Source organism: Diadema antillarum, unplaced genomic scaffold (assembly GCF_040938485.1).
Source record: "Diadema antillarum isolate AM-2024a unplaced genomic scaffold, OU_Dant_1.0 scf00000128, whole genome shotgun sequence".
Lineage (NCBI taxonomy): Eukaryota > Metazoa > Echinodermata > Echinoidea > Diadematoida > Diadematidae > Diadema > Diadema antillarum.
Window position 1 is genome coordinate 6,180,001 of NW_027271017.1, and position 23,338 is coordinate 6,203,338.

General features: G+C 40.3%; 1 protein-coding gene across 1 annotated transcript in view; it reads left to right on the forward strand.

Annotated features, from left to right (window-relative positions):
• LOC139720438 (monocarboxylate transporter 7-like) overlaps positions 1–23,338 on the forward strand; it is a 60,396-nt gene that overhangs the window by 28,584 nt on the left and 8,474 nt on the right. Inside the window, exon 2 of the mRNA XM_071631798.1 lies at positions 19,953–20,096. Coding sequence (XP_071487899.1) covers positions 19,953–20,096 — 144 coding nt within the window. The remainder of the gene's footprint in view (positions 1–19,952; positions 20,097–23,338) is intronic.

Here is a 23,338-nt window from a genome sequence, read left to right on the forward strand (position 1 = left end):
TGCAATATAAAGTCAATTGAACGAACTAATTGAGCACAGCATTATTTGAATCTGACAGCTGAAACAGATAAAATGTTCAAATATCCAACATTATTCTATCACATTGCAAAATTAAAACGAGCAGGCGTTATTTTATGCATATATGCAAACATAGGATCCCGTGTACCTGCCGTTCAAAAGACAAACGCTTGACGAGGATAATGGCCTCAGAAATAATTGTCTGAACAATACGACATATTCTAGAATATAATATTCAAGTCACCCACTTACTGAGTGGCGATAAAGAGAAAGATGGAAGAATGAAGAGAATATGGGGAAACGGGTGCAGCGGTGCATTGTGCAAAATGTGAAGTGTTTGCGTGGAAATGAGTTGTGAGTATGTGATAATGTTCATGTTTGTTGTTTAAGTTCTATATTCTATCTATAAAGCTCATAAATAATACGAGTTGCGATTTTTTTTTTTGTCCAGTAAATTTGTCCTGAGTGTAAATACCTTTAAATGATGGAAAGATATAGCTGACGATTCTTCGTCTTCATCCCAATGGAAAAGATTTCTTGTCCACAGTATCTCCCTCGATCCATGAGGTGTATGATGCGTACCTGGCAATGATAATGGCAGGGTCCTTCTCGAAAGAGCTACAGTCACGTGAGCAACACAGAAAAGGATATCCCTTGTGAAAAAGGTCATTTTCACTATCATACCGGCTCTGATTTTAACAGGATGTTTGAAATGAGAGAAACTACTACCAAGTCCAAACTGCCAGTAAAGAAGAAGCAAACATCTGATCTATATCTCATATAGGATGTACTTGTACATGGCAATATCATATTCCCTCCTTGCATTACAGTTGACGTAGATGTATTATACGGGGTCAGTGCTTCACCGTTATGTCCGACAGATTTCCGACTCTTCGCTCGAAGAAGAAAGTCGTAAATACTGTATGATTTCCCTCCCGTCCCCTTTTTCGCCCTTTGGCGTTTAATCACGTAGGTGGATAAAGAATGATTTGTCTGTGCTTGTATGCTGTCGGGGGAAACGTTTGGTGTGTTTCCTTCCATTGTCGAAATTTGGAAGTGTAAGGATGCGGTAAAAAGCACTGCAAGACACCTTTTGTTTGCACACACAAAACGAGCAGGCATGTAAACGAAAAGTAAACGTGAATAAATAAGCAGAAACGGTTTTTAATTCGTTCCCCCATTTTACCTTCTTTTTTTCAACCAGGACAAGAGTGACTCAGTTACGAACGCCTTTTTATCTGTCACTTCGTGTAGACTGTAATTCGATTTCTTTTCATCGTTCTTGCGAAGGGGAAGGCAGGAAGACCATTACGTTAATTAAATCCTTTCATGTCTATTCGATTTTCCTTGGGAACGGAAGGAGATCTAGGAAGGGGGTTGACACTGGTGCCTTCTTATTTCCAGCAGCAACACTCCGTTCCCTTATGTTAGCCGTTGGCAGTTATTAAGTTTGAAAGCACAACGTGTGTTATAAGACTTCGTTATGACAAACTGACAGTATTGTCTGTGAACACGGCACTCCGATTATGGTGAGCATCGAATTATTTCTAAAAACAGGTCTTTTAAGATGGCAAACGATCGTTCGGATGTGCAGCTATCGTGGAGGTGGTGGCGTCCTAGTCGGCCATGCCTTTCATGTGGGCGTCGATCAAATGTATTAAGTGTTTTTGGATTAGGCGGGGCTATTGACCTCAATCGATCTAATAGGATTACACCAAAACAAGAGACGAGAGTTCAAGCTCTGTAAGGCGGTTCGCAATCTCTTAAAGTAAGTTTGCAACCATTGTGTCTTATGCATCACAAATACTTTTCTGTAGGTCTACGTGTGCTGGTAACGAAGTAGGACTAAGGTCATGAAGGTAATTGTTTCATGTCATGATTATCACAACATTTTACAACATGCTGTGAATACACACCTTTTAACTCGGTTACAGTGGTGTGTACTCGCTTATTGATGTTGTCTGTGAAATTTGATAGTGGGTTGATATTCTCTTACAGAAGGAAAAATGTGTCAGTAGTCCAAAACAAGCTCCACTTTATACACGTACAGTTACTGGAATGATGATGTGTCATTTAACGTTGCTCTTTCCTATAGACGACATTATAGATACCCAAATGACAAAACATGATATAAAACGGAATTTCCAGCCCATGTTGATAGGTAAGATGTACATTCATAAATTAAGGAAAATCACACAATTATAGCCGTGAACAGTTTATTGCAATTTGTGCAAAATGAGATAATTAAGGCATGTAATTTGTATATTGCACAAAACCGAAAGAATAGCTTGCGCACAATCAGAATCTTACTGTCTCCTTTATTCGAACATGTACTCTGTTCATTAAGTTAAACTTGGAACGTGTGCACTTGATTTCATCTAAGGGTGACGATCAGACAGTATGTCTCGATGGCGCCATGATATCTGAAGGTCCTCATGTCTTCGTCAAAACCAGAAGTGGATTGAGAAAGAAAAAAGAGAAAGAAAACGAGAAGAGAAGATAGAGAAGAGAAGAGAAGAGAAGAGAAGAGAAGAGAAGAGAGATAGAGAGGGAGAAGGAGCTGGAGAGAACACAGGAATAGAAGCGTCACATTTTATGTCTGATGCTGCCATGCATGTGTCTGCAGCTGATCTCGGACGCAATGCAACTTCGCCTGCAACTTAAAGGATCAAACGGTATGAAAAAGTTTCAAACATTTTCGAAGTTGTTGTTGTTGTTGTTGTTGCTGTTGCTGTTCTCTTGATTCGGATAACTTTGTCATCATACTCTTGACATGACATTCATGTTCGTTCAGGTCAATTTCGTCTTTCACCTCTTCTTCCTTTCAATTTTTTTGTCCAGGCTGAAGCGCCCCATCTGTACTCCACGCTTTGGTATTGATTGCCATGTGCCACATCGTTTGATGAAATCCGAGCTCTGAATTTTTTTCTTTGTACACATATATTTAGCATACAATGTATAAATGAATAAGTATTATCCCAATCTCATGAACCGTACTGTCGTTATACACTTTATTGTCTGGGATATTAGATTTGTTTTGCCTTTTTTGGCAAGGTGCTGCTGTTTATCTCTTTATATTCAGGGCACCTTCAGGCGCCAGTCTTGACTGAATGGGCTATCATGTTGAAATAAATAAACAGAGAAGATTAAAAATAACAGATATAATATGTGATGCTGTCCTTTCCAAACACGCAATGTCGCAGATAGTGTACGACGTCCTCATGGGTGGCATCTTGGTCGAGATGACTTTTTTTTTCTCTCGCCTTTATTTAAAGGTAGTAGTCCGACTCAAGAGTCCTCTTCAAGTCGTCATGCACACGTCTTCTGATAATGGTTTTCGGTGACGGAGACGACAAATACTTCAGATTAAAGTTGTTTTAGGCACACCTCTTGAAAAGTTATTTTCAAGTGGTTAATTTTCCTTGCGATGCCTATGTGGCTACGGAGTGTGACTCCTTTGATATGTATTATTTTATTTTGCGGGTGCGTTTTCTTTTATCCATCGTAGCGATGTCTCTCTTGTACGTCACAAAATGGCTACTAGACGAGCTGTCACATACATAATGTTTTTATAACTAATAGACATTATCGCGTTTAAAAAGTTGCACTACAAAGGAAGGCTTATATGCTACCTCCACCATCACCCCCTCCCCACCCAACAAAAAGGTGATATTAATGAATAAATAAACGATTTTGTGAGATGTACCTATTTTATCAACTAATGTTTAATCATCTGCCCAGGTTGAAGGCAAAATACAAGTGATGCACAATTATGCCGTTATGCAATAGGAGTAACCGGGCCTGAGTGAATCACGAAACCCACGCTTTCACGACCTGAAGACCCAACACAGCGAAGATATGCGATCAAAGAAGCCGTATCCCTGTTCGTCATATCTTCTATAAGTTCTTTTCGATTACACCAATTTACCGCGGACTGGACTGCCTTATATACGACCCATCATGCTGTCCAGTCCGTGTCTCAGCGATATGGCAGTACTGGTATTTTGAAGATTGATATATTAGATGCTCGGACCCGCAATCTTTGAGCGCTGGTAGTATACACATCAGCGTGATACATGTCCCATCCCATTAAACTTATCATTCAACCAGCAACTTCACTTAAAATGTGCATTCCCGGTGATGTCCATTCCAATTTCCATTTGTGTTATTATAATTTGTATATCATATATGTATATATATATAATATATATATATATATATATATATATGAAGTGTACATATATATATATATATAATTATATATATATATATATGTATATGTGTGTGTGTATATATATATGTATGTATATATATATATATATGTGTATATATATATATATATATATATATATATATATATATATAATCATATCATATCATATATCATATCACATTGGAGACAGAGAGAAGGAGAGAACCTCTCGTTGCCCCTCATGGAATCATCTTGGGGGAACATTGCGTGGAAGAGAAGAGGTCTTTGCCGATGTATTTATTCCTAAAAAATAACATAACAAACAAACAGACAAACGATGTATGTGTGAGATGAAGTACCATGCGTCAGTAGATGCTTACATTTCTTTTTCTCCTCTCCCCTTCTCTCTCCCTGTCCTCTCTTACTCCCTCTCCGTCTCTGCCCCCCCCCCCTCTCTCTCTCTCTCTTTCTCTCTTGGTGAAGCAAAGAGGCACGCGAGAGCTGCGTCAGGATAAACGTGCGATCGGATGAAGATGTAAACATTCTCGATCAGATGCATGAAGTGAGGAGAGACAGAGTGTGAGGGGAGGAGAGATGGGGGAGAAAAAAGACAGACAAACGTAAAGAGCCACATGGACAAAGAGAAAGAGAGAAAGAGAACGACCTCCCCCTCCCCCCCCCCCCAAAAAAAAAAAGAGAGTGAAAGATACAACGCGAAAGCAAGGCCGTGCATACGTGTCTGTGTATATCTTTCTTGTCTGTGCGTTTCTGATGGTCAAGCAAGAGAGATATAGAGAGAGGTACAGATTGATTATATAGAATATGACGTAGAGAGTGAGACAGATAGAAATACAAGCAACTTTCAATCACGTGGAGTGTTTGTTTGTGACACACACGAGCATAGAAGAGAGATACAGATAGTTTTTGGTATAATAGGCCCTGTATGATATACGTGTTTGTGTATTATACTAAATAGATAGGTAAATAGATAGATAAAGAGAGAGAGAAAGAAAAAGAGAAGAATAGAGACAGACAGAGAAAGATAGATATAATGTTATAGATATGGAGGGAGAGAGAGGAGAGAGAGAGACAGGGAGAAGGATACATAGACAGTCTATTGGCCATTATTATCAGGTGAGGTTTATTGCGCGTATTGTAGATGCCGCCAACAGGGCTTGCACTGGCTAGCTGACAGACTTCTAGCAATGTATCTCGTATTTCAAGGGCTGTGTATTTTGACTGTCCGATGGAGTGATTATATACCCCCTGGCCTGCACGTAGCAACGTGAGTCAACAATACACCATTGCTACATCCAGAGCAACCTCTCAGATATTACTTATGAAGGAATATCGAAGATGTGATTTTTGTAAAGAGTGAGAGAAACACTCGAAGATGCTGGACTAATTGTTATTAGATGAATTGATATCAAAGTATAATCAATACAATAATCATTACAATCAATCATTATTGATGTAGTCTTATGAATCAACAGGATAATCATTTGATGCAAAAAGAACGACTTGTACAGTCATCATCGTCATCATAATCTCACTCGCAAGATTGCGACATCATAACGATTTGCACGGAATTATTGCAACGTCAGCTGATCAATCATACCCATACAGTCTCACAAGGCCCGTCCATCATGTCCATTACCCCATCAGATTCCTTTGAGTCGGTCAAAAACAGAAAGCGGTATTAAGGCGCCACCTGCTTCGCGAAAAACAAATTCCTTTCGAAGGTGACCGCAAATATCAAGGGTGTCGCATTTCTTACGCTCATTATTCGTTCTGCATAATGATTGTCACGGGAAATTTCTGCCTGTGGTTTTGAAAAGTCTCATGCATACATGCACACCTGCGTGTTCTTGCCGCGTGTATGAGACGTGATTTGCAAATGACATTTCCACTGTTTGGCGATAACGGCAACTATGCCATTCGCAAGACAATGAAATTACATTGTGATCACTTGCTATAATTTCATAAATTTCTAGAATAGTGGCGCGACAGTCAGTAACATGATGCTGTTGCTGTTATTGTTGTTGTTTTGGGGGCACATTGATTTGGCTTAGTCGGTAACGCGTCTGCCTCCAGATCCAATAAACCTGGGTTCGATTCCAGATTCCATCTGATCAATGTTGTGTGTAATCATACCTCGGATAGGACATAAAATGGAGGTGTGAGAGGGTCACAACTCATGCACGTAAAAGATCCCGCTTTATTCATTCATTGCAAAGAGCAGGGTGCTTCCCCCGGTGAAGTGGTCCCGCCGCACACCCAACTGGATCCCATGGAAGACCATCTTCTCAGATGGAAAATGAAACAAACAAACAAACAAACAAACATTAATGGGTATATCACATTTTATCATGACTTTGCAGTTTTAACCCTTTCTGTGCCAGAGACTCTGGACAGGGTGTGTACAATGCTATGGGGTTTTTCTGTGCCAATCAACACTCAAAGCGTACAAAGGGTTAATGCAGCATACAATCGATGGGAACGCACAATATATCCGTATGACGTGGTAGATTCTTGCTTCTTAATCAAAATGGAAAGTTACCGACGACAAGAGAAATGTCTGGGAATACTTGATTTCTGCCTTTCTTTCTTTTCTTTTTTTGCGCTATCAAAAAATTGAAAAATAAATCTCTCTTGGTAGACAGTTGTAGGTACATACTGCTATCAATAATTGTAATGAATGTAAGGAGTTCTTGATAAAGATTTCGACGACGTAAGCCTCGACGCATACAAACTTCACACGCATTCTTCACCCATCACACACCACAGGGCAGTCAAGACAAAGTTAGGTTTGGCGAAGTTCTGCCCTCATCCAGGAGAAACGAGACGGATATATAACCCATATGGATATTAGGCAGTGGAAATATAATTTGAAGAATGCAAATTACAAGGCATGAAGGCCAGAAACGTCATTGACTTTGTAAACAGGAACTTTAACTTGCTAGCTTCCGTCCAGCCGTCTTAACGTGTAGTCCACTGACTGTCGAACGTAGACAGGAATGGATAGTACATGTACACGAACTGAATGAATTAGCGCCCTTCCCCCGCCGATAGGCGATGTGTGTAAAGTAACCGCGTGGCGTCTGCTGGTGACAGCCTATTTTGCTTTCCCCAGGTACAGATTATTGCGAGTTGATCCACCCTGCTTGAATTCATTTCCTCCCCGTGTAATTTTTGGTATGTATACACGAATTACATGCCCTTGTAATAGCCAGCTTGAATTAGTTGTGTGATGGCAAGCATGCGATGCACAGGCGTATATCAGCAAAGCTATATGCCCCCTCCCACTCCTTTCCCGCTTTTCTCCCCGATCTCCAGTCGCTGCGATATGGGTCATGCTGATAAATGACATGTTCCTTCACGTTTAAGGTCATTCGGTAGCAGTAGAGTTTGGGGTACGAGGAGAAAGAAAACGCATAGCCGGACATACGAATGGCGTGGATTTAAAGGGAGAGGCGGTTTTCGCCACCAAAATGAGCATGCACAAGGGAAATGGATGTCGCGCAAAACCCAATCGTCAGTATATTGCCATGGGCGTCACCAGGGGGGGTGCGTTGGGTGCGAACGCACCCCCCTTCAGATCCTTAAAAAAAAAAAAAAAAAAAAAAAAAAATCAGTCTGCGAGTGACCTCAACGCCGGACGCTAAATAATTATTCTTTTCCATCTTTTTTTTTTTTAATTTAGCACCAGAGACAAAAAAAAAAAAAAAAAAAAAAAGGTCGTGGGCAAAAACAATTCGCACCCCTTGTTCTGGCAGCTCTAATTTTATACATATCTACTAGTATTCTATACAGTGTTTGCTATTTATCGACCGTACTGTACATCCGTACGGTACAGAGCACGTACACGTTTGCATGTACGTGTGCTACTAACAAGTATGTAGGGTCTATGTACGTTACTTCTGACCAATCCATATTGCCATCCCAAGAGCGAGCCTTAGCCTCATGAGAAAAAAAAAATGGAGGGGCAAGCATATCATTAATTTGCCCCCCCCCTCTATAATTCCAGAGACGAGGAGATTTCCTTATCTTTTTTTTTGACAGAAAAAAAAAGTTGCCCCCATAAAAATATTAGAGGGGCAAGCATATTATAATTTTGCCCCCCCCCCCCTGTCCAATTATTTCACCCAAAAGCAGTGGCGTAACTACGGAGGGGGGGGGGGGGGCGCACGGGGGGGGGGGTGCCCCTCTCCCCTTATCCGCTGGTAAAAAAAAAAAAGAGACTTACCAAAATAGTAATTCAAGGGTAAGTAAACTGCTTTTGAATGAAAGGGTGATCATGAAATAAGATATTTTTCTATGATTTTTTTTAACCATAATCAATTAGGTATAAAGGGTAAAACATTGTTCAAAAAGCCCGGAGCCGACAAAAGATTGTGATTCAGCGTGATTCCTGGTTGGCATTCTGCATATAACCAGGATGTGGGCAGTGTACTCAGAACATCCGAACGGCAAAAAGAGTCGCTACAATGTTGCGCAATGTGATGTAGAATGTACACCTTTGTACCTATACGCTTCGTTATATCAAAGCTAAATCATTGATTTTGCATTGTTGCTTTACATATACTAGTCTATATAAAAATGTCTTGCATTGCCAATAAAAAGACTTGACCTGAGCTAATTCCTAACTTCTCCATGTATAATACACACACAAAAACAATCACGCACAAATAGGGGATGCTTTAAAGTGCAGATTTTGGACATCCTTCCCCCGCTTGGTCACTTCGACGCCACCTCGCTGGTCATACCTCCCCCAATCATGACTATAAACCGACACCCTTTACTACCAGTGGCGGACCCAGGGCGAGGGGCGCACCGGGCGTCCCCCCCCCCCTCTTAATTTCCAAAGCGAAAAAAATATAGCTTCAAACGGCAGTTTTTGGACTGTAAAATGTCAAATCTTTCAAGCTCGCTCGCTCCGATCGCTCGCATTTACTCGTAATGCCATTCTCCCGAAGTTGCTGCCAGTAATTGCCGGCAGTTGCGCCCGGTGCGCCCCCCTTAATATGTTATTTCCAAAGTGAAAAAATATAGATACAAACGGCAATTTGGGGACTGTAAAATGTCACAATTTTCAAGCTCGCTCGCTCCGCGCGCTCGCATTTAAATTCTCCTGATATTGCTGCCAGTAATTGCCAGCAGTTGCGCCCAGTACGCCCCTCTTAATATCGAAAGCAAAAAAGATATAGCTTTAAACGGCAGTTGTTTGACTGTAAAATGTCAAAATTTTCAAGCTCGCTCGCGTTTAATCTTTATGCAATTCTTCTGATGTTACTGCCAGTAATTGTCAGCAGTTGCGCCGGTGCCCCCCCCCCCCCCTTAATTCCCAAAGCGAAAAAATATAGCTATTCTACAAACGGCAGTTTTTTTTACTGTAAAATGTCAAAATTTTGAAGCTCGCTCTCTTCGCTCGCTCGCATTGAATCGTCATGCAATTCACCTGATGTTGCTCCCAGTAATTGCCAGCAGTTGCGCCCGGTGCGCCCCTCCCCCCTAATTTTCAAAGCGAAAAAAGATGGCTAAGAACGGCAGTTTTTGGCCTGTGAAATGTAAAATTTTCAAGCTCGCTATCTTCGCTCGCTCGTTATGCTCTCCTGATATTGCTGCCAGTAATACCCAGCAGTTGCGCCCGATGCGCCCCCTTAGATTCCAAAGCGAAAAAGTAATATAGCTACAAAAGGAATTTTTTTTTTTACTGTAAAATGTCAAAATTTTCAAGCTCGCTCGCTCCGCTCGATCGCATTTGATTATTATGCCATACTCCTGATGTTGCTGCCAGTAATTTCCGGCAGTTGCGCTGGGTGCGCCCCCCCCCCCTTATTTCCAACGGCGAAAAAATAATATGGCTCCAAATGGCAGTTTTGGGACTGTAGAATGTCAAAATTTTCAAGCTCGCTCTCTTTGCTCGCTCGCATTTAATTGTTATGCCATTCACCTGATGTTGCTGCCAGTAATTCCCAGCAGTTGCGCCCGTGGTGCGCCCCCCCCCCATAATTTCCAAAGCAAAAAAAATATGGCTACAAACGGCAGTTTTTGGACTGTAAAATGTCAAAATTTTCAAGCTCGCTCGCTCCGCTCGCTCGCATGTAATCGTTATGCCATTCTCCTGATATTGCTGCCCGTAATTTACTTTGTCGTTTCACACCGTCATTCCATAATCCATTTATAGGGGGACAACCCCCTCCCACAACCTCCCCCCTTGCTCGTTCCGCTTGCTCGGTCGCGTTCATGACATCAGTGTAAGAACTAATTCAAGAAGTTTATTCAAATGATATCATTTATAGGCAAATTTTTCAATAACAATTTACTTCAAAATATACTGATACAATGTACCTTAAACAAGTGGGACTGTTTCAAGTCGATAAAACACGCAAAAAACTTGCATCAAATTGCACTATTTACAACATCAAAATGCAAAAAGTGCTCACTGTGGGAGGGGGACACTCCCTCCCACATCCTCCCCCTCGTTCACTCCTCTCGCTCTTGCTTGGCCGCGTTTATGATATTCAGTGTAAATATCAAAACAGGAAGTTTATTTGGATGATACTATTCTATAGGGAAATTGTTCAATAATAATCTACATCAAAATATACTGCTACCTAAAACAAGTGGGACTGTTTGAAGTCGATAGAACAAGCAAAACATGCATCAAATTGCACCATTTACAACATCAAAATGCAATTTCAGTTCTAACCGTGGGAGGGGGTTGGCCCCCTCCCACACCCTCCCCCTCGCTCGCTCCGCTTGCTCGGGCTCGGTTGCGTTCATGACATCAGTGTAAGAATCAATACAAGAAGTTTATTGACATGATATAGTTTATAGGCACATTGTTCAACAACAATTTCCATCAAAATATACTGCTCATACCTTGAACAAGTGGGACTGTTTCAAGTCGATAAAAAACGCAAAAAGACTGCATCAATTTGCACCATGTACAACATCAAAATGCAAAAAGTTCTCACCGTGGGAGGAGGGGGGGAGGGACAACAGGCACTTCCACGCCCTCCCCCCCCCCTTGCTCGCTCCCTCGTATACTAACATCCCCCTACCCCCCCCCCCCCACCCCCAAGATGAAATCTTATATAGCTACGCCGGTGCCCTTTCCCCGCTTGGTTTCCCTAAATAAAAAAAAATAAAAAAAAGTAAAAGTCTAGGGATTGAGAGCTTCCAATATTCCAAAGGTCTGTCCAAAATATCTCGTTTATACATTTAGTGTCAAAACGCACCCCCCTTGAAAAAAAGCTGGTGACGCCCCTGATTGCTCTTACTCTAGAGTGGCATTCCATTGCAACATTCGATTTGAAGAGAAAAATATACTTGCTTAAAGGTATAGTTTGCCATTGGGAGCAGGGATTTAAAAAATGTTCGAGTTATCACATTGGATGCATATGTGTAGGTCAGTTGCATCACAAAACAACCTACCATATAAACATTTTGCGATAAAGCCTAAAATATGAAGAGATACCACTGTTTTTCTCACTAGACCATAACTGTAGACGGTTAAGTCTGAAGACAGATTTATTATAGCTATTGTTCACATTTTGTATATTTAACAATACTTAACATTGATTATACTGATTAACTTTTTTACACTGGTTGTTTCTATCCCTAATTCACATTTTAGAACTATTTTGAAGTACTAAAGCTGGGTTTTTGTTTCATCTGCAAATGGTAAATAGTGCCTTTAATAGTTAAGATTGTAAAGTTTCACCTTTTCATAACTGAGAAAACGGCTCCGAAATTAAATATGATCTCCTCTTTCTGGACGGACATCATAACATGATCCCTTCTCACTTTATTCTTCTCAATTCTTTTTATGATGAATGTCCCTATTCTCTCCTATAAAGTTATTTTCTCTTCTTTCTTTTTCTCTTACATCTCTCCTTCTACACATTTCCCTTTATTACGTGTTCAAATGGCGGGAGCAAAAAGAATGGATGATTATGTTTAAAAGCTCCCCACATTCGTGTAGACAATCAGGTCATATTGTCCAATGGTGCGGAATTTTTCGCGCAGGGCGTTCCCCACGGCAATCAAAATATTACGGGTATGGATTACATTACTTCCACTCGTGCAACAAACCATGCGAGGAGAGATGCTCGCACCATACCCCTCCTCCACACTCGCTCCAGAGTGCCTGCGAACTGCACTGATGCAAACGAATTCGACATCGGCTCTGCGTTCAGTGCTCGGCTCGCAATATTGATATTTTAGCCGGTAAAAAACAAAGGGGGGTTGGCCTCTATCAATTTTCCATCTATAGTGTATTACCATGTACGCGTATCGTTTGACCGTATGCATAATATGATGTGAAATCTATTCACCGTCTGCATACGTCAATTGAGCAAATTAAGCCTATAGGAGATGAGCTTAGAGTGTCCACTTTATACCCTGACCCGTATTTGACCCAAATGTCCCCTGCTCTTGTCGCGTGCGGATCCAACAAGGTTGCAGCATGCATTTTCCTCCAACCTCCATTAGATGAGTAAGGTTGTCCTACCAAAGTGTATACCCTCTCTTTCCTCGTAAGCGTACATCCGCTTTTGGAAGGACAAGAGAGCAAGGGGAGAGAAAAAAAAAGGGGGGGGGGAAGAGAGGGAGAGAAAATACAGATGGATAGAGATGGACTTATGCCTTTCTGTGCTTTCATCTCGTATTCATGGATTTGAAGTGGCGATGGCGATCGGAACCATCTTCATTAGTCACACGGGGCGCGCCCTCAGTTGGTCAACGTAATGAGATGGAAATTACCGAGATGGTACGCATCGAAAAAAAAAAAAAAACATCTTTTCTTTTAACCCCCTCTCCATTACGTTCGTGGACAACTAGAAAATGCACTTTCACTACCTATATGTCATATGTTATACTTAGGAAAAATCCATTACCGTGTCTTTTTATACGGCAGCCACATTACAGTGGCCATTGTATTATAATGGAACTGTTTTGCAAATATACGTTAATACTTGTTCATTATAAATCTATATCTATATCTATCTATTTATCTATTCATCTCTCTCTCTCTCCCTCTCCCTCCCTCTCTCTCTCTCTCTCTCTCCCTCTCTCTCTCTCTCTCTCTCTCTCTCTCTCTCTCTCTCTCTCTATATATATATATATATATATATGTGTGTGTGTGTGTGTGTCTGTGTCTGTGTCTGTAGCCAGCCACAAGTGGCAGACTTGATGTGTGTAAAGGAGAGTACGCTAATGTGATATATCAACACAGACATTCCCTTATAGGCAATTGGGTATAGTATGTCATACACCATTTAAAACAAATCGCACTTAACTGCTGTTGAAGCCAGCGAAGTGAACCGTTTAATATGCATGTGCATCAGCTGTACAGCGTCGCAAAAAGGGAGAAAAAAAACAACAACCCTAAAACATACAGCGGTAATCTACCTTCTAGTTTTGCTAATTAGAGGTTTAGGGTGTGCACAAAAAAACAGAGAGCTGCCTTGCTCGTGGTCATTTAGTGGGAAAGGATTTTCTGCAATAAGTGGTGGGAAGCGGAACACAAGTAGTAATCGAATTCTTCTCGCCTTCCGCTGTCCAAGTGCATACTTCCGCGCCGACATCCAGAGTGTTGTTATTTTCACGAGGTGCGTTATTTGCTTGACGTTCAAGGGCAGACGCATTATATGTCATCGTCCTTGTATGATCGCAGAAAATTGACTGACCCCTGTGCTTGTCATTAGTAGTTAACAGAACAAAGAAACAAAAAATAAAAACAATCTCAGCATATCTGTACAAATTGTTTCTGTGCACATGCGCATGCACCTGAACATATGCGAACAAGTATTTTGTTCCATTCTGCATTTACATCCTCTATTGCGCCCCGACATCATGAACGTGGAAAGTGCAGTCTGTTCTGAAACATAGGCCTATATATATATATATATATATATATATATATATATATATATACATATATACATACATAAACACATGTTAATATGTATATATATCTACACATGTATATACATATATCTACATGTATCAACTACTATGTTTACAGCTATTCTATTCTCTAACATCACGATGACGAAAGAATTTTAGGGCGCCTTATCGCTATAATAGGCCCTCTACGAGCATGCTATCATGGCTACACACGCGCGTGAGAGATCGGTATGAGAAAATGAACCTTGTCTGACAGCTTTTAATTCAATTTAGAATCTGGCGTTTACATCAAGGCGCGGGATTTCATATCCTGTATTACATGCATGCCGGTCTCGTATACCATGATGTGAAGTAGAGCGAGAAAACATTTTCGCTGCACACTTGACCAATGACGAGCTTCAATGCCCCTCCATCCAGCGAAGAATACTTTTCGCCCTGTTTCCGTCCCTCGGGCTATAGCAGGCCCGAAGATAAACAAGATCTGTCCCCATGTCCTTAGACGCAGGCCTAATTCCAGCAAGAGAGCTTTAGCGTCGCCAACGATGACATGGAAATGTGACGAAAAACAAGACTGGAGGAAAGCTATGGGCCTTGAGCTTGAATGTAGGGGGGCACTGAGTAATCGAATACTCGCATCCGCAATCCGCAATCCTCAACTTAAGCCCCGTAGTCCCACACCATCTCATCTATGTAATGATGCTATCACACTTTTATGGATACCCTTCATATCCCCCAAAGCGCTTAACGACTCTGTACAGACCGCAATAGCACGCATTATAACCATACCTCGAGAAGTATCCGATTTTGTTTGCTGAGCGGTCCCATGGGCCATCTACGGGTTGGATGGTAGAAGACAAACCAGAAAGAACGTGATTGAAAAGTCATAGGATCAAAACAATACGGCAAAATCCCAGCAGCATGGATATCCGGCTTATAGTCTGACATATTCATTATTCATGTTTGAACACATGGCGGGTATGGTTATCATTTTTTATTTTTTTATATATTTTTTTTTTTTAAGGAGAGGGAGCTAAAAGCTGTGCTTATCCCTCCTACCCAGTATCCTACACTTCGAAGATGATTTCGAAACGCTTTGTATGTACTTCATCGTGTGTGGGAGGTGTATAGGGTTATCCAATTGTCTTTATCGTGTCATGCCTCCGAGCCGCCCATCTGTAGCCAAGTCGACTGTAACTGTAGGGTTCTTTTATGATGCAAGTGAAACACACAGGTGATTGTGCTTATGAAAATTATCCACTTGATGACATTAGTTTTTAGTACAATCTACGTGCAGTCTACTTCCTACGTGCACCTGGTTGTATGTGATATGTGCATTATTCCTTGTAAAGTGAGACATCTTCGTTGGAGTACGTTTGGTTCGACCATGTCGAATAAAGGCACCATGGTGCCGACTTGCCATCAAGGATTATGAATTTACCAATGTCATACTTTGATTCAATTTATCATCATAATGCCACTACGAAAGTCATTCCGAAAAGTCAATCTTGATAGTGAAGGCTATGTTCTGTTTGAAACCCAATCAGGGATGACTAAAACAAGGACAAGGCATCGTGGTCTCATAAGCGGTTTCAATCTTGACAAACAATTAGAAAAGTCTTGAACTAGACTATAAGTGGTGGGGAGGGGAGGGATGTGGTAGGTATTGGGTGGGAAAGAATCTGGATGTGACAAAGTATATGACCTGCATCCATCTTTTCCCCATGTTTACTGAATGAGAAAAAAAAGAATAGAAATCGTGTCTTTGATGCGCAATGATGGGAAAACTGAGGACACTCCGAGACGAAGCTGTGTAAACAGCTTTCACGGTCGGCGGGATGTGGATCACAGCAAACGAGTGTGCTGTAAACCGAATCCATCTTCCCCGAGTACACTCCTCTGCATCACATGCAGCAAACACACACGCAGACGAGAGGAGAGGGTGTGTGGGGGGAATCCTGAGATGAAATTTGGTGAGGAATCGGTGCTGGGGGAGAACCCAGCAATCACTGGGGAAAGAATTTTTTCCATGTTTATGCCTTCATCTTTATGTTCATATGGATATCATTCATTAATGTCATTGATTTAGTGTGGATTGTTTGATACAAGTGTTAATTTTTCCTCGCATCAGATAATGTACGAACAAAAAATTTGACTTGTATGCTCGTCTTCTATATATACTCACCTGTACCTTTATGAATTACAGCAAAGTGATAACTCTTCATCATAAAGCTGATAATATGTATTCCATGCTTAGATATCCAGGCTTATTAAATGAAACCAAGATATTATTGAGCAAAGGAGTATGGGAGTGTCGCTGCCAGGTTCGATTCCCGCTGGTTCTTTTTTTTCCGACGTGTTTGTTAAAACGTATAGGTCAGCAGTTACGATCTTACAAATTCAATTTGTACAGAGGAAGACAAATTTGGGAAAACTCATACCCCATATCTAAGCTTATTCTTTTGTCTTTACGAATGGCAACCTTGCTTGATTCGCCTTCGAAGATTTTTTTTCCATATTGTCTGAAACTCGAACAATCTGTCCGAAAATTCAGTCATCATCATTTATATTCCATGCAATTCTCTCATTTCCTTAAGAGGAATGTCAGCAGTTTGTCCGGAAACAGACATGATAATGATCATAACCTCGTTATCTTATAATAATTGAGGAAACTCATCAACACTGGTGAACCGGGACGAGGAAGCCACAATGAAATAAATGTGTGGAATTACCATGTATTCGGATTTGCCTCATTATCTAAGCATGGAAACCGTTAGGCAGCTACATGAGTGATCATTATTAGTACATCCATAATGGTAGAGATGAGTACAGGAAACGATCATACAAATCAAATTCTTTGCTACTACATGAAAAATGCAAGGAAAATGAACTCTTGTCTCAATCTACAGTTATCTTTAATGATTGATGTCCACGCGAAAGATCTAATACTAAACTGTTCAAAATCATTTTGAATAGAATTGAATTATGGGGACGCTGTAGGAAAAAAAAAGAATAATTTCCCTTGACATTGCTTCATTGAAAGCGCGTATCAAGGGATCTACTATTTGTATTGGTGATACAATCATGCGGATCCACGAATATTAGTAATTTTTGCATGAAAACAGTGTGTATGCAAAGCCCCACTTTCATTGAAACACCAATTAGTCATCAGTCCAAAAATATCTACGTGTTTGACCATGAACTGCGTACAAATGGTTGACGTATCACATTGCTCGCACATACATTATAATTATTTGAGGCAGTACAGGTGTCAGCCTTGGAATCGTGGTCGCTTTCTTCTATCGTGTATTTTGATCGTTGGTGTAGAACGCATCCCACACCGCAGATGTAATTATATTCCATTGTATAAGTCAGCAATTATGAGAGTCGCATTAACATTAACCCTTCTTTAGCCATTGGTGGCGGTTTGGTAGGTAAAAAGAGGCAAAGAGGCAAAGAGAAGATGTTTGGTGTATGACAGGGTGATGGCGCTGTTCACAGTGATGAAAAATAGACATTTTACGTCTTGTTTAGCCAACACTGCATCACGGCGAGCGTGAGGAAAATTGTATTCCACTCCTTATTCAGATTGATTTCGGTGAGGAGAATAAATTGGAGCACACAGAATAACGAAAGTTTCAAGAAGAAATGATAAAACAATTATAAGGAACTTCAAGGATTCTTAGGATCTTAGTAAGTGGGGGCACACACTTTTTCTTTGGCTCGTCAAGAAAAAAAAGAAATAAAAAAATCTTTAAAAATGGAAAAAAAAATGAAAAAATCTAAACAATTTTGAAAAAAAAAAAACACCACAGTGAATTTCCGAAGGTTCCGTTCTTAGATTAAAGGTCCTGTTTACTTTTGGAAGCAGTGATTTAAAAAGTGTTCAAGATGTCACTTTTGATGCATTATGTGTAGGTCAGTTGTATAACAAAACATCCTAACATACGAAATTTTTGCAATAAATCTTAAAATATAAGGAGATATTACCATTTTTCTCATTAAACCATAACTGTGGACGGTTTAGTCTGAAAACATTTTTATTGTAACTGTTGTTCACATCTTGTATGTTTAACAATACTTAACATCGACTATACAAATTCAAATTTTGACCTTGGTTGTTTCTATCCCTAACTCACATTTTAGAATTATTTTGAAGGACTAATACTGGATTTTTGTTTCATCTGCAAATGGTAAATTATTCCTTTAAGGAGGGGGAGGGGGCACTATTTACCTCACCCAAATCCGTCCTGCTGGTTGAATGAGTGCACCAACTAAAACAGAAGTGAAAAAGCAGAATCTGTGACTGGCAGTCTAAAGGCCTTTGAAAAGAATGAAGAATAATGAGTACACGAAAATAGTTTCCTTTTAATAGCAAGTAATACCTCCAACATCGCCGCTTTTTCAAACCCTTTTTTCTTTCAAGTCTTCTCACGAAAATTAATGTAAAGACAAACTTGGAACATTACCAACCTCAGAGATAAATGACGATAATGAATTTTCAAAGTCGGAGTATCCAGAGTTTCATCGTGAGCATGAAGAGGCGTGCTCCTGCCGACAAATTAATTGAGCTTTCCCGCACTCGAGAGCAAAATGGGCAGCGAAACGAGATGCTTGCGTTGCTCGGTGATAAATGTCTCACGAAAAGAGGGCAGGGGTGCGGATACACCTTGCTCACCTTTGGACCAATAATAGAAACGCCCTCATCTCCACCACCCCCATCTCTCCGAATCAACTGATGCTATCATTTCTCTTCATCTAGACTCCCATTCAGGTGAGGCATCCCCCATGCCTGGTGCCCATTTTAGTAAAAGTTTAACTTCATTAAAACTACAAAAACTCTTTTTTACTAGACATGCGCGTCGATCAATCATAGACAGAGCAACCTAAGACAAACACTTGAAGCTGACAATGTCCTCCAGATACCATCGGAAATGAGGACAGTAAAATTACCGCACATATCAGCAAAACCAAGCTGTCAAACCCAGGAGGCTGAACCTCATACCCCCCTCCGCAAACGTTTGAATGATTATCCACTCTTTGAATTCAAGCACAAATGAGCCTACTCACCTGTAGGTTAGTATCATTATCTTGCAACAGCACGCCAGTTTGTGCCTGTGATTATCGCGATATACATTATTTGCTGTCGTCTGCGCTTTTGATGCTCACTTATTTTTTCTTTATTTTCTTTTCTTTTTACTGTAGATTTCTTTTTCTTTCTCTTTCTTACTGTTTCTATTAAAAAGGAATTCAGTCATCTAAGATCCCTTAATTGGTGGCCTTGTGTAAGCTGCCCTTCTTGATTTGTTTGTTTCTTTGTTTTTACGCACGACATTTTGCATCAGTGTCAATATCTTCGTCATCATTGACCGTAATCATGATGAGTGAAGAGCAATATACTGTAATTAAAAATGTCCTCCATTTTACTTCGGCATGATGACATATATAGTTTGTAGAAAACCCCGCAAAACATAACGTCCAAAGTTGAAAATACATTGCGCTCGTGGTTACAATATGACGTTTACATGACATCTAAAAATATAATATCAAAATCCGTCATTGTTTCAATATTAGTAATTTTCTTCGCCAATCTGTACACAGTTTGTTCAAGAATATTAAAGAGCTAATCTTTCACACCTTCATGTGCGTCGAATTCCAGGGACACTTAGAAGTACAAATAAGTATAAATAAATGTTGCGCCTCAAGTAACGATGGTATAACGTGTTAAATGAAATAGCCACAAAATCGCCGTCCAGGCCATGATCATTTCGTCGATATTTACATGTCTGAAATATATGTCCTCTTTTCTTTGTTTTCTTTGTTAAATCAGGTCCTCTGGCTTCGTACCTCACCAAGAGATGGGGTTCGCGTGTGGTTGTCATGGCAGGGGGTTTGCTGACCGGTGTAGGGGTGCTGATGACTGCCTGGGCCAGTGGCGTGGCCCTCGTCGGAGTGGGCGTGATCTGCTTCACAGGTAAACTCCAGGGTTAACATTAATGTCTCGTGCACTGTACATTATCAGAATTAGCTACACGTAATAAGCAAGTATGTGAGCATAAAAGCAAATTTTTGGAAAGAAAAAATCTCCGAGGCCTGAATTTTGCAATCCGAGTATGTGATGGGACAGTCATCGAAGTTACGAAAAATAAAAAGATATTTTTATAATCTCACGCGTCCTTTTTTGTTTTGTTTTGTTTCTGTTATTTTCTCGATATCTATACGTTTACTTGATTTTCGTTGGTCCTCATACTTGTTATTTCATGTGTGAGATACTCTCTAAAAAATTTCGAGTGAATAATTCACTCCTCGGAAGGAGTGAATAAAATTTCACTCAATTAAGAGTGACTTTCACTCGTTGTCGAGTGAATTTCACTCTTGTAACGAGTGAAATTTGTGTGAAACCCATTCGCCGAGTGAATTCCGAGTGAAAATTAAGCCGAGTGAATTCCGAGTGAATACAAAATTAAACGCATTTGGCTAGGCCAATAGAAATTGAGAATTCCCCTGTCATGTGTTTACTCTAAGCCAATCACCAGCCGCAATTTCCCCTGGCTTGGGCGCGGGCAGGTTTACCTGAAGAGCGACGCGTCCCCTGTGCGTGGACTGTGACACTGTGTGCAATTGCGTACTGTGTGCTAGCTGTGCGTGTATTATGCATAGGATCACAGATTTACGTGCGTGTAAGTGCAATCGTGAGCATCTGAGCCTGGATGTCGTGATGGACGGGAGAAAATGTCTGTCTTCAAATTGAGTGGGGCGGAGATATTCACATTTTTGAAGGTAAGCAAACCATAGATCGATCTAATTATACCTCTCCGTAAACGACCATTTATGTAAGTTACCTTTAGCGTTCTATACGAATAACCCCGGGCCCGTACTGGCGCTCTTTCGAACAATTAATGTACAATGGTTTGTACACAGTTAGCTATATGGGGCTGGTCATACCATAGAACACCTTACGAACAGCTAGAATCGGATCAGGCCGAAGCTCAGCTGATGGTACACGCTAGGTGTTGGGATCTAATAATACGTTAGTCTTTATGGGGATCTAGGGCTTGAACTATTCAAAAAAAAAAAAAAAAATGAGTGATGAATGAAACGTTGGTGGTTAGTCATTGAATTGACATTCGTAAGCATATCATCACACAGAGATTACTGTGGTCGAGTGTAGAGATCGAACTTATACTATAGGGTCCTAACTGTTACTAAGCTGTGCTAATTAGAGCAATACATTAGAAGCGCCTAGCGCCAGACACGTACTCTATATTGCTATTGTTGAGTTGACAGCCGAATCACTGGCACTGGTCTGTGTTGCCAGATGAGATGGTGATCTCGATCAGTACGTACGGTAATAAAGAATGGTGAAATTTGGTGATTTATGATTATTGTTCATTATATACACTGTATGTAGTAAAAAGGACTTTTATTTGCCGCTACATTTGAGCATCCAAACAGCTGGGAGAATAATACCACGTACCAAGGTACACTAGCTCCCACGTCATGTGTCGTGATCATCTACTACTGTACTAGGTAAGAAGTATGATGCGTGTACTGTTCGTGTTAAGTGTTGGTCCACTGTGACGTCACACTTCTAGCTGAAGATCAGCGTGCTCACACATCGTGGAGATCGATCCCCCTTGTAGCAGACGATGACTGGTACTATTTTCAACATTGTTTTTTTATGAAAGTTACAGGTGACCTTAGGTATTGAAATTTGGCAGAGATCATCTTTGGGTCTTTAATTCTAACATTAAATATGCTGATGTAGCTAAAAAAGTAATTAGGCCTACTAGCTTTTGTATTGGTGCTCACTTAGTATTTGTGTGGACAAAACAACTGCATATTGTCTTGTGGAAATGAGTTAAACTAAATCCATTTCTGAACCTTGTGTTTTCATACTTTCCTCCAGATACAAGGACGTAGACATGACAGCTCTTCGGGAGTGATGGTGATTTAAAGGAACTCGGTGTAGGGGTCATCATTTGGAGAACAAAGACAGATATTGATAGCTGTACAGTCTCCGTCACACGAAGAGGGTGCAGATCACCAGATTGCAAAGTACCAGATGTGGTCATACAACGACTAGCCATTGAATTCAGGGTTGACGAATGCTGGAAACACCGGGCCAACATCAGCGAAGGAGCCTCTGAGATATGGACTTCCATTGCATTAACCCTGCTGTAAGCTATTCTGTTGTTTTCCACAATGATTGATGAAGGGAGACTAGTTTGAAATTGATTTATATTTATTTTACATTCTAGAGTCTTAGTAATTACATAAGAGGCTACATTAAGAGACTGAATGCTTGGTTGGTTTTATTTTGTTTGAAGAAATGATTTTCAAGATACTTCATGGAGCAGTTTTGGAGCTGTCCTTCCCTCTGACAATGAATGTCTTGACAGGTTAGTACTTGTATTTAAGAAAAATGTGTACTGTGTACTTGCCGTATCGACAGAAGTGAAAACCATGTTATGGTCAGTCTTGAGTTGTGTAAGTAGAGCTGTTGCTTATGTCAAATATGTATGTTAAATGATTTTGCTCTTCAAGTTTATAATGTAAACTGGAGGAACCTACTATCCTCATGCCATTTGTATTATTCATAAAACCATTAAATTTTACTTATTTGCCCAGGAATTCAACACACACATCACTTCAAGGGGGAAGAGATACTTCAAAAGCTGAGGGAAGGAGTTCTGACGGTCCGAGGAGACATCTGCACATCAAGATCATTGCAGCATATTTGTTGTTGAAAATGGAAGCAGAAAACTGTACAGCGTAAGTTCAATTATGTAACATATTATTATTATTCATATATTATTATTATAATTTGAAAATTGGTCTGGAATACCAGTTTCCCATTGTCATGTCTTGTAGTACAATGTACATTTCCATCCAATATATAACCATGTAATTTGCCTGTTCATTTGTTTTTGTTTGTTTGTTTTTTAGTTTTTGTTTTTTGGTCTTCTCAAGTATAGAGAAAAGCAGACTAAAATTTGCCCCCCCCCAAAAAAAAAAAAAAAAAAAAAGGAAAGAAAGTAGAAGGGACCGGTAAGTGTAACATTGCTAGTGAAGTGATGGTTATAGATTTAAAAATAAAGACTGGTATACTTGTATGAAACCTGTAAACAGAGTGTACGTACAAGACTCCACGCTGACTTATTTTCGTGGTAGCCCCATCGGGCCACATGTATATTGATTTGATAATAGTCCTAA